The 12,511-nt window shown below is 43.6% G+C and overlaps 1 protein-coding gene across 1 annotated transcript; it reads right to left on the bottom strand.

Annotated features, from left to right (window-relative positions):
- Positions 1–304: 304 nt before the first annotated feature.
- Positions 305–7,984, bottom strand: e2f7 (E2F transcription factor 7). Its single transcript, XM_063460667.1, has 12 exons — positions 7,886–7,984; positions 7,100–7,408; positions 6,733–6,892; positions 6,321–6,560; positions 5,555–5,710; positions 5,318–5,461; positions 5,002–5,178; positions 4,752–4,836; positions 2,399–2,741; positions 1,737–1,905; positions 1,057–1,424; positions 305–460 (listed from the first exon to the last, which is right to left on the bottom strand). Exons 1-12 carry the CDS (start codon positions 7,982–7,984, stop codon positions 305–307), a joined length of 2,406 nt encoding a protein of 801 aa, XP_063316737.1.
- Positions 7,985–12,511: the final 4,527 nt, after the last annotated feature.

Genomic DNA, 12,511 nt, shown 5'->3' with positions numbered 1-12,511 from the left:
GCACTGTTGCATTGGTAATACTGCCTTACTCTTAAACCTAGTGTCCCATTATCCAACCTTGAGGACATCTCGATAGTTTTGAGTGTCTTATTTCACAGTGTGACACCCCTTTAATAAAACTCAGTCAATTAGCAAAATATGAGACTCTCCAGGATTTACAAGAAAACATTTGATACACTTGGAAAGTTCTTAATTTGTCTTTAGAAACATAGCACCAAAGGTTTAAAACCATATTCTTTGTTTCATTTTCGGTTCACCACCCTCAATTTTTAAGATGGCACGTTCAACACAAGCTCCCGTCTCTTCAGCTGGTTGGATGGTGGCCAATGTCCAGTCTCCTCTGTGCCGATCCCCTTTTTCGGACAGCTGGCACAGCACTGACTACACTTCCCAGAGTGCCCGGGGTCTGAAAGAAAGCCTTTGAAGAAGATGCTGGGGTTTCCTTGGGCGTATGTGGAGTCTGTAAAGAGAGACAGAATGCATTTAGGGAACATTTAGTCAACCCAACGCATAAACAGCAGCCACTGCCAGCAGTAGATGCAATCTCACTTGCTGAAAGGTCAGTGGAAGTCAGTAGACTGAATATTATCTAAGAAAATGGGTGGGTAGACGTAACTCTACACACTGAAAGTGAGAGTGGGATTAATGCATCATTACAACATGGTCATTGACTTGTCCTGTTGTTCATAACGTCGCATGAATTTGCTGCCCAGTAACTTTCTCTATAAGAGCTAAACCAGCATCACTACACTGGTCTTTGCAGGCAGTAAAATTCATTCCCATTTAACAAGCTGGAGATTAATCAGTCTTAACTGCTGTGACACAAAGTGTCCAGATGAGTAAATGAGGGTAAACCTTCCACAAAACAGATGCTGCACTTGCTCTCGTGTCAAGCTGTGTTGTGACATTTTGCAAGTGCCTGATACGAGAAAGGTCATGTTTCATTATGAAGGCTAATTACATTGATGTATTTTAGGGCAGACAGCTCTGCATCTGTGTGTGTGTGTGTTTGTGTGAGAGAGAGAGCAGGGTTACAGCAGTACAGTCAGTTCTTACCAGTGGTTCTGGCGTGTTGATGCTGATGGTCTGTCGTGGTCTCGAGGGAGAATGTGGCGTGCCAACTGACGACCTGTAAAGCCCGCTCTGTTCTGGAGTGGACGGCGGTGGAACCGGCACCACACTATACGCCCCCCCCCCCACCATGAAGTGGGCAGGTGACATCATGGCAGGCAGACCAAAGCTCAGTTTTGTGTGAGCATCAGAGCCTTGCTGCTGTAGACTGGCGGCCACCAGGGGGTAATGGGAGAGGGCAGCAGATGGTACCAGGACATAGGGCAGTGCCAAGGTGGGAACACTGCTGGGAGGAAGTGCTAGACTGGCTGCTGGTTGTCCAGCTGAGAGCAGGAAGTTGAGGCCGTTTAATCCTAGAAAAGAGGACAGGAGACCGATTAAAAAGTTTGAAGGATTTCTTTTTCTTCTTCTTCTTTTTAATATTTTTTTTAACAAAGCAAAGATAAATAAATAAAATTCAGTTCCCAAATCCTGGGAATAAAGTGCTCTGGATTTCCAGCACTGAAAGGACCTGCTGCAGGGAATATTCTCAGTAAAAGAGTGAAAGGGTGCAAATCATAGTGTCCCTCTCTTACAAGCCCTCTACTATTACAGCAAATCATACAGTTCACATCTCGCTCTGTGTGCTGCTTAATTCAACCCAGTTTCCTAAAACAGTGCATTACCTGCATTGTTGGGGACATAAAGGTAGTGTGACGGCTGAGCGTGCTCACTGCTGGTGTTGCCACCTCCACTCTCGCTGATCACCTGCTCTCTGCCTGCTGCTCGACTGGGAGAAGCCCTGGTACCAGCTTGCGAGCACTCTGCTGTTTCCCTGCAAGCTTCAGCTCGAGTCTGGAAAGAGCAGGAATGACATCTGATGTTACAGCCTTATGATCTGCATTTGTTACAGTCCTTAAAACTCTCAGACTATAACACGTCTCCCCTTCTAGTAACAAAGTCAAGTCATGTTCCTGGCTTACGGTTTATTTTCTCAGTCAACCTTTTAAAAAGACCGACCTAGCATGTGACACAGAACCATCCAATTACTTGATTTTATGTATCCTGATTAACTGCACCAGGTTTTCAAATGATCAATTATCTTATACTCTACTGAGATGAGAAGTCTTTAATTACACCACACGAGACTTATCCTGATCAGTGAGCATGCCACATTTTCCATTTTCAGTTTAACTGCCTGCCGTGGTGAATTACTAACAGGATTTTCTGACTGTCAGAATTACGGCACCGAACCGAATAATTAGCTCGGAGTTAGTTTTTAACTGGAACAAGAATAGCAATTAGCAGCAGAAATTAAAATCCACATCGCCACAGAATACCATCTCACCTTTTCACATTTCTCTAACGCAGAATTTCCCTTCTTTTTAAGTACCATCTCCTCCTCCTCTTCCTCCACTCTTTCTTCCTTCTTCCTCTTCGTTGCCTCCAACCTGGGTGAGGTGTGACCTTCGAGCATCTGGTTGGGCGTTTCTGGCGGTCTGTACAGCATGACCACGGAGGGTTGGGACAGGCTGGGCAGGTAGGCCAAGCAATGGGAAGATGGGGAAGCAGCAAAGAGGTGCTCCGGGTGGGGGTGTGGTACCAGAAGGGTGGAATGGGTGGAGGAGGGGGGAAGGGCAGTGCTGCTGTTGTGCATGAGCTGAGTCTGCTGTGGTGTGCCGGGTCGGTTGCTGAAAAGGGGGGGAAGAAAAGTAAGCTATAATTCTCCTGCTACTTGTAGACTGAGTTTTTGCCAAGAAACTGATTGAGAAACATGTGTTTATGACTACAAGCATTAGATACTGCAGTGTTCGACTAAAGTGGAACACTGCTTCTCAAGCCTTAGCTTCTAAACATTTTGACCAAATTGTTCCTGATACAGAGGAACCACAGAAAGTTAAGTCACAAATCAGTCTCTTGTACACATCAGTAGCCCCCAAGAGAGCACTTTGCTCTCAGATAGCAGGCTTACATGTGCTTCCAAGGATATTTAAAAGTAGAATGGCTCCTTCTCTTGAATCAGTGAGACAGACACGTCTCTCCTTTTAAGATTAGGCTTAAAACTTTCCTTTTAGATAAAGCATATAGTTAGGGCTGGATCAGCTGACCCCGAATCCTCCCTTAGTGACACTGCAATAGGCCTAGGCTGCTGTGGGCTTCCCATGATTCACTGATGTGTATCATGGGAAGCCCATGGGAAGGCGTGTTAGTTATGATCAGTGTGGGGTTTTTTTGTCCCATCTTCCTGCCATCACCCTCATGTGGTCACAGTGGTTGGCTGCCCCTCCCTGAGCCTGGTTCTGCTGGTTTCTTCTTGTTAAAAGGGAGTTTTTCCTTCCCACTGTCACCATGAGCTTGCTCAAAGTGGGTTGTCTGACTATTGGGGTTTCTCTCCATTATTGTGAGGTCTTTACCGATATTAAGCGCCTTGAGGCAACTGTTCTGATTTGGCGCTATATATTATATATATATATATATATATATATATATATATATATATATATATATATATATATATATATATATATAAAAAAGTAACTTAAATTGAAGGTGAAGGCATATTTGTAATGGAGCATGAGCTTTATGCACATGACTAGATATCTGAAGTTAAAATAAGGGTAAAGTGTGCAGGATGCAGACATAACAAGATGAAATAAATTAAGTTCTTTTCTTAAAACTTTGCTCTCGCATCAGAACACTTTTTTTTTGTTAAATAGCATAACATTACAGGGTCCTGGCCATAACAAAGCCTCCAGTGGCAATGAGTGAGTAAATGACAAATAAGCAGGTTTCAGCAAACTAAACTGTACAAACTGTGCAGTTTTTTTATCATAAGCTTTATGGTCCTGAATCCTGCTTTCCATGGTTTGAAATGCAGGTAAAAAATTCCTGACCTCATCAAAAGGTTACTGTGTTAGAGCTGGGTCTGTGTGCCCCTACAATATCTCAGCTGAAATGCAGACTTGAAACTGGCCACAGGCATAAACTTCTAGCTCTTATCCTGTGGGCTACCACTACCCCCGGTGCACTTTTGCCTAACTTCATTTTAAAAATATTCCTTTTCAGCACACACTTCCATGTCTTATTATCTTACTCCCCCACAAAACACTTAACAGCCACAGCCTTGAGGCAGCTGTGGTTTGGCCACGAGTAGTTTAGTTAATAATAGGAAACAACATGAACTACTGTGTACTCCATGTATGCCGCCAACTTACACACTCATAGGAGACAAAAACTATTAATGTCCACAGAGTCAGCTCCTGTTACATGTAGCCTTGAGTGAAACACATCAGCCAAATCAAACACTGGCACTGAATGTAAAATATAACGAATAAGAGAAGGTTGCAAAATAGACTCTGTAAGGGAGAGGGCACAGCATCTTTTAACCTGACAACAGAGATGACTTTGAATGTGTCATGTATAAAAAACTCAAACAAAAAACTTTTGGTTTAATAGTTACACTTTAGATGGAAAATGCTAATCTTTGAGATGACCCAATTCCCCCCCCCCCCCCCCCCAGTTCTATACAGTTCCAGTTTAAAATCCTTCATTAACATTACTGATAGTCTGTGCTGGCAAAGGTTAAGAAAAAAAAAGAGCTATGTGTGCTGTAAATTCTTTGGCAGTAAATCTGTGCTGGGAGACTGCCGATAAATCTAAACCAAGTGCATGCAAGTATCTGTGTGTTAGCGTTTACTCACTCAGCATTACTTCCAAACTGCAGCTGACACGCTGCACTGTTGCTCGTAGTCCTTCTGGAATAATCCACAGGCTGGTTTTGCAGGGCTGCAGCATAGAGACAACAAACAGACAAGATATTGAAAAAGCTCTGTGCTGTTCTGCAGAGTCAAAGTGCACGACTTGCAGATTTAAAAAAAGGCTCGGGGACGGTTGGCCATCTCCCGCCACCAGATTGGAAACAAACAACTCCCCCAAAATAAAATCTCTTACCGGTTACTTCACGTCTCGGGCTGCTGGGTGCGGAGCTGACCTGCCGCTGGACTGCAACAGACGTTGGTGTGATGCTGAAGGAGGCATGACGTGCCATTTTTGTTTTTCTGAGCTCCTGTCCTGCTAGTGGCTGTGCAGACTCAGATGAAGCGATGGCTGCTACATTCAAAGCGTTTCCTACAGGTAGATGGATGACAACTGATTTAGGGTAAGAGCAATGATGACAAACGCAGTTCTTAGATTGACAAAGGTCTGGACTGTCTTATATTTTCAAGTTACTCTAGCAGAGTTCACTAAAGTCATCTTTAACTCTCACCAGCATTCACAGAGCTGCTGAATTCAACTGGGCCGAGCCACTTGAAGGCCGGCTTTCTGCCCCTCTCCTCTCTGACATGAACCTTCTTTATGAGGCTGAGGCTGGTCAGCACGTTGGCGATATCGTACAGACGCCGCACCTTAGCTGGAGATCACACAGTGTTTAGTTTTGTGAAATACTGTTTCCTGGAATCTATACACGACACTATACACGTTGCAGCACTTCTGGATTTCTTACTTTTGTACTTGCTGTGACTTGATGAGTCCTGACTCTCCTCGATGAGGACCTTTGCTGCTGCATCCAGGGTAACAGTCTGAGTTTTGGACACCAGGAAAAGCATGACAAACTTCTGGCTCATGATGCGCAGAGATTTGTCTTTCCTGTTGCTACCGGCTGCAAAGACAAGCAGAAGAAACGGACAGTGTAAAAAGCTACTGCTTTCTTAATTAGCAGTGAAAATCAGCCTACTGAAAAACCAGTGAATCGTATGTTTAATTACATTTTATTCATTAATAACAGGCACCAAAACTCCATACAGAAACTCAAAGTACTTGTCAACATAAACTTGTTTCTTCTGTACAACCTCAGTCTGAATGAAAACATTTCAGAGACGTGAAATCAAACCTGAAACCTCAGTACAACTTTTACAAACTAGATCTTTGTTAGAATCCAGCCACATTATAAGTCTGCAAACGTACAACCTCTTAATGACAAGCTGTGAGCAGACAGAGACAGCGTCGCTACGGTAACCAGGCTTGAATCCATTCCTGTGGGTTTAAGGCCTTATTCAGCTTTAGTGTTCAGCATTTGCCCGTGAAAATAAGCCTACACCTAAACTGTTACATGCAGGCAACTGAAGTGATACTATTGTCTAATGAAGACTATGGTAAACGTCTAATCTTTATTTGGAGCCAGTATGGAAGAAAAGGCACACTCTCCTTATAGTGTTAATTTTAAACACTCAAAACTCTTCATCTCCAGTCTTTATTTTTCAGTTTATTACCGCTTCCAGCATCTCCTTCCCCCCCGTCATCCTCTCGGCCCGGTCCGGTCTCCCTGACCTCGTTGGCCTGCTCCATCTGGAGGTGGTAGCCCTGCTGTCGGCCCTTACGCTGCAGCTCCTCCAGGGTGGCTTCCAGCCGCTGACGACCGTACCAGGTGTAGCTGTTTTTGGCTATCCGCCCCACAATCGTCAGGGACTCCAACACATTCACGATGTCGTAGATCCGCCGTCGTTCCACCCCTGACAGGATTACAGGAACATTTCTCTAAAACGTGTGCACGATTTGAGCAGCAGTCATTCCCAAATTCAACAGCAGTGTTTTCCTGGCCCCATGAAGAGTTTACAGTGAGACTAATTGTAGTCATCTCCTTCCCCTGTGTCCAACTGCTGCTCTCAAATTACTGGTTCTTACCCAGATTGGCTGCCACTTCATCCAGCGAGATCCAGATGGGGCTGTGAAGCGGTGGGTAATCAGGATAAAGGGCAAGGAACTTCTGGCAAAGCAGACCCAGACTTTTCTGCTTTCTGCTCGGCTTTTTCTCTGCATCGTCCTCTTCATCAGCGGCTTCAAACTGGACAGAGATCAATGCCGTTGTCTTTTGGATTAGTCAACCAATCCAACAATCCACAGCTTAAATGACTACTCTTTAAACAGGACTTCAATAAAATATATTTTTCAGAGAATATTAAATTAAACTACAACACAATAAATCCAATCTGTGTTAAAATGTCCTTTTAAAAACAACAACAAACAAACAAACAAAAACAAAACACCACACCTGACAAGAATCTTCCACCTCTGGATCCTCCACCACATTATCTGGGCTCGCTGGCTGGTCTTTATCATTCTCTATCGGTCTAAACAGCACCTTTTTCATCTCTCTGTCCCGGATGTCTGGGCTTGCCGCGCTGATCAGCATCTTCAGGTTAGCCGTTGGTGTCCAGGGTTCGGTCAGAGACGTGTGTTTGATGGGGGTAATGTGGGCGAGCTCAGAGGGAGCACCTTTTCTGTTGATCAGCAAAGTAGGAAGGGTGGACTCTGCAGATTTTAGCGGTGTTGATTTTCTCTTCTCTGCACACATGTTCTCCTGTGATGGAAACAGTTATGTGATCGAATTAGTGCAGGTTTGCCTTAATAAAGGCTCAAATATCCTCTCATACAGAATGAATTGCAAAGGGGTCATTTTATAGCAAAGAATGATGAAAGAAAAACATGTAATCCTGGTTGAATTTATTCATACCAACTCATCCACTATATAAACACACATCTCCAAACATCCGAATAAGCCACCCATATGCTGAATCTGAGACCGGAGGCCTGCTCCTGAATCTGGAGGAATCAAGCAACTCACACTGATTTGTACAACCCTCAAGATCTTATTTAGCACTGTAGCCCACAGCCCTTGCTGCTGAAAGCCAAAAGCAATAAGGGGACTTAAGCTCTTCAGAAGCTCTCACGTGACTGAACACAGCGCTCTGATTGCGCTGATTTCAAAGCTTTCTTTCAGATGAATCTTATAAAACCTGCCTCACCTGATTTAAAGCAGGGTGCCACCTTAGCCTACCTTTTGTTCCCCGCGAGCCCCATCCTCCTCCTCCGGCCCCACCGTTGAACTCTTCCTTGGACTTGAGAGGTCTTTCAGTGCGAGGCATTGAACCTCCATCTGGGAAAAATGCGTTTCAAAGTAAAGACAAATATTGAGAATGGGAATGACGCGAATTGTAAAGTTACACTTAAAAGTAAACCCAGATCCGTGGTCAGCTGAATTTGGCGCAAAGAGCATCGGCTAACTAGCCTTCATAAAGCTAACTGCGCTGCTCTTCCTCAACCCTCAACCTTGTAACTTTACAGCTGAAGTGCCGCATTAACTTTTTAGCTGACAGTAATAAGTTTACAGCTACAGGTATTAATATACAACGTTAGTAGAATGTTATTTCTAAGTTGCAACACGAGTTGCGGCCGTAAATTATTTTATGCAAATGGGTCCACAGCTTTAGCCGCTGCTGAGCCTGTGAATAGAGGTATATGCGTTTCTGTAGGATATTATTAGTCAGTAAGACTTAGCATTAATTAGTTACCTAGCCAGGGACACTATTATAGCTCTGTGTTGCAGAAATCAGAAACCCTCCGGAGGGAAATCACCACTCTTTACCTTCGCTGTTGAATGAATGAAATCGTCAAGTGTGGCTCTGCGTCCCCGTTTTACACACTTGTCAGGGCGCCGCTCCTTCAGACCAACATAGCAGTTTATTTCCCTCTTCAGAAAGAAGCAGGCAGTCCTCCTCAAATCCTTTCCTCAGACTCCTGTTCAGCTATACTACTCCTTGGAGAATCCAACATCACCCGCTCAAGCTTGTTTTCTGGCGCTCTCCTACAGCTGGGTCACTCAGCCAATCAGCGGCCAGCTGACTGACTCCGTCATACGGCTCCAGCCACTCAGTGCTATTGTACTCGGGTGCGCGCCTCAGATAATACCAATGAGGGACCGGACGTCCACGCCTCCAGATCTGTGTTGGCGGGGCAACCGGCGCGTTTATGTTCACGAAGATGGTCATAAGAAGATGTCTCACTCTAGTGATTTTATTTTCCTGCATGGAACCTGAAGTTCTGGCTGATTAAATTTGAAGGAGTTTAATGTATTCTAAAAGTTTTTGTTGGGTTTTTTTAATTAAAACAATTTACACGACTCTAAGCTTAGACAGCGAGTAAATTTGATGGCGAAAGTACAAAAGAACAACAACAACAACAATAATAATAATAAAAGGCCTGGCCTTCTCACTACAGTGCGAAAATTCGTGGGTACTCTGTGCTCATGGTTTGCGATTTATTTAGTAAGTATTTGGTAATACCTAAAATTTTATTTAAAATAAAAACTCTGACATTTATTTCAGAGCCTGTTCCTTTTAGGCATACTGTGAGAAGCCGACACTTGTGAGGTCAAGGAGTTACTGCTATAGACGATCTTTGTTTCTCAGCTGAGAAGTTTGGCTTGTCTGCGTCTTCTCCCACGGTCCTAGCAGCGGCAAGTAGAACTTTTTTGCGCCTACAAAGGCGCTTTTAATATGTTCAGCTTAATCACTCCGGTGCTAGTCTCTGCGGACGGCTGTAATTAGCTGATTAGCTGCTGAAACAGACAGATGGGAGGCGGCGGAAGGGGGAGGGGCGCGAGTGGCGCTAACAGTACCTGGGCCATAGCGGGAAAAGCGGCGGTGGGAAAGTGGGCTCACTTTCTAGCAGCCGGGATCCCGCCCTGTATGCAAACTGCTATCTCGCGGCAGAGGACGAGCTCTCAGTCACGAACCCCAAATGCTTGCATAATAGCCCCCAATACACACAGCATGCCGCCAGCTCCCAGTCAGATGTGAGCTACAGCAGACAATAACGAAAACGTGTAACCTCAAAGGTGTTTATCTCAAAGCGCAGGAAACGTGCCTGTATTTCAAGATTGTAGGGTTGCTAAATTTGAGTTATGTCTATAACAGAAAAGGTCAGTGACAGTGGCTTGCAAATAATGACTGTAGCAGACTGCTTTTCTCAAGTTTGAAGAGATGAAGAGATAAAACAAATAATTTAATTACTAAACTACATGGTACATTTGGGGACAAAAATGTCGGTGTCCAATAGTTTGCTGGATTTCTAGTGCAGTGCAAGAATTTGTGCTTTTTATGCATCAATTTACAACAAGGAGGGTTGTTTTCTCGTTTTTTAAGGGAAAACAAACCAGGTAACAATTCAAATGAATGTAACATATCGATCTCAGGCAATCTGTGTTTTCTCAAATAGTTGTTAGTTACTACTTTCACTGTCGCTCACAGACAGCATGCTGTCACCAAAAAACAAAGAAGAAAATCTTCCTGTCATTCAAATTCATGTCATTCATGGTAATTTGTATAGCGCTTTACTCAGTCCCTAAGGACCCCAAAGCGCTTTACACTACATTCAGTCATTCACACACACAGGCGATGGCAAGCTACATTGTAGCCTGGGGCGCACTGACAGAGGCCGGACACTGGCGCCACCGGGCCCTCTGACCACCACCAGTAGGCAAACATGGGGTTAGTATCTTGCCCAAGGATATTTGGCATGCAGCCAGGAGGCAGCCTGGGATCAAACCACCGACCTTCTGATTAGTGGCAGACCTGCTCTACCACCTGAGCTACAGCCACCCCATTCATGCATAAAAACTCGTTTTTCCTCCCCCGAGAGGCTCTAGGGCAGACACAGGACACATTGGAGAGATTATATCTCTCGGGTTGGCTTGGTAACACACTGGTGTTCCCCCTAAAAAAGCTGGATGAAGTGGCTGGGGAGAGGGAGGTCTGGGTGTTTCTGCTTAGACTGCTAACTCCTATCACAGGGACCTGGGTAAACAGCAGATAATGGACGGATGGATAGTTACTTGTGACAAAATGACTACTGCACACTCTGTTAATCATTTTCTTTGCAAAATGACACAACAATGATTACCTTTATTTATCCTGGTGCTACTCTGATAAACCTATTCCCTCATTTTGACTGTAGCACTGAATTGAAGGCCAACAGTAAAAAAAGCAACCAGTGTTTCTAACTGATCCAGTTGCATTCATGCCTTTTGTTCTGTTGGTGTTTGGCTTGATTTGAGGTCAGCAAGTTCAGGCATGTTCTGTAGTGGTTGTTAATGCAATATAGTCAGAGAATTGTTTAAATTCACTAAATGAAACAGCCCCACTCAGGACAGCATATACATTTACTATGGGAACACAGTAACCATTAGACTGAGAGTAAACAACAGGCTAGTGGTGGAGATTTCCTTTAAAGGTCAAAGGTAAAATCTGTTTCCGTGAGTTCTGTCGGACTCCCTCCACTTCTATCTGTTTCTGCCCTTTATTACCTTCCTCTGACTTGTTATCACTCTGTCAGACTTTTTTCATGTCCCAGCTTTGCTGCTCTGACCTTTTATTAAACTACTCCCCTGGAAAACTTGTTACAGTTCACACTGTTCTCAGTAAAGACGTTTGACAATTACTAAAGCATCTTACATCTGGCACTGGCATTTAGGAAAGGTTTCAGACATAATCCTAAAAAAAGCATCACCAGTAAACACACAAGAAATATTTTTGGAGAATGTTACTAATAATGGAGGGGATCACAACCTGCTGTACATGACAGGAACAACATACAGTCATGTGAAAAATAATGTTTTCACAGCATTGTGCAGTCCTGTGATAAACTAAGTACAGCTTGTTATTTAATAGCTTGTAGAACCACATTTAGCAGCAATAACTTGAAGTAACTGTTTTCTGTATGACTCTGTCGGTCTCTTCAACGAGGTTTGTAGGTATCCGATTGTGTTCAGCTTCCTTAGACTTTGACTGGACTATTGCTTCCCCTTAATTCTTTTCTTTTTCTGACATTCTGTTTTAGATTTGCTGCTATGCTTGGAGTCATTGTCCCGCTGCATGACCCAGTTTCAGCCAAGCTTTGGCTTCACATTTGACTCTAGAATACTTTTTAATAAAGAGCAGTTTGCGATTGATGTAATGACTTCACGGTGTCCGGTTCCTGTGGCTGCAAAACAAGCCTAAATCCTCACCCCTCACCACTGAGCCTCCCTCCCTGAGCCTGGTTCTGCCAGAGGTTTCTTCTTTTTATAAGGGAGTTTTCTCTTCCCACTCTCACCAGTGCTTGCCCATCAGATGATTGAGGTTTTCTCTATTTTCTCTGTATTATGGTAGTGTCTATACCTCACAATATAAGGTACGTTGAGGTAACAGTTGTTGTGATTTGTGCTATATAAATAAAATTTAATTGAAAGTTGGTGATTTGATCGTTGGTTGCTCCAGTATGTATACCAAAGTAATCCAAAGTAAACCCAAGTTGCTCTCCAGAGTGTTGCAATCTAATTGTTAATGTTAGATAGAAAGCACTTAGGCGTAGAAAAAAGTGCTATATACAAACCAGTCTTTTTCTAATTGTACTGTCATAACTCTAACATTTAATATGCTAACTGAGTAGAGTGGTAGTAGAATCTCAAATGTAGTGCTTGGATTTTTATTTTGGAATTTCTCTGAGGATAGCGTAGTCTGACCATGGAATGAACTTGCTGGGTTGTCTCCTGAGAAGTTTATGACATTGTATTAACACACTTGAATGCTCCAGACCAGCAAACTATAATATAATATAATATAATATTGGAACTGTATGTAAACTG

The sequence above is a fragment of the Pelmatolapia mariae genome, linkage group LG17 (genome assembly GCF_036321145.2).
Source record: "Pelmatolapia mariae isolate MD_Pm_ZW linkage group LG17, Pm_UMD_F_2, whole genome shotgun sequence".
NCBI classification, from domain to species: Eukaryota; Metazoa; Chordata; class Actinopteri; order Cichliformes; family Cichlidae; genus Pelmatolapia; species Pelmatolapia mariae.
The sequence above is the reverse complement of the archived record's forward strand: the minus strand, read 5'-3'. Positions and strand labels throughout refer to the sequence as shown.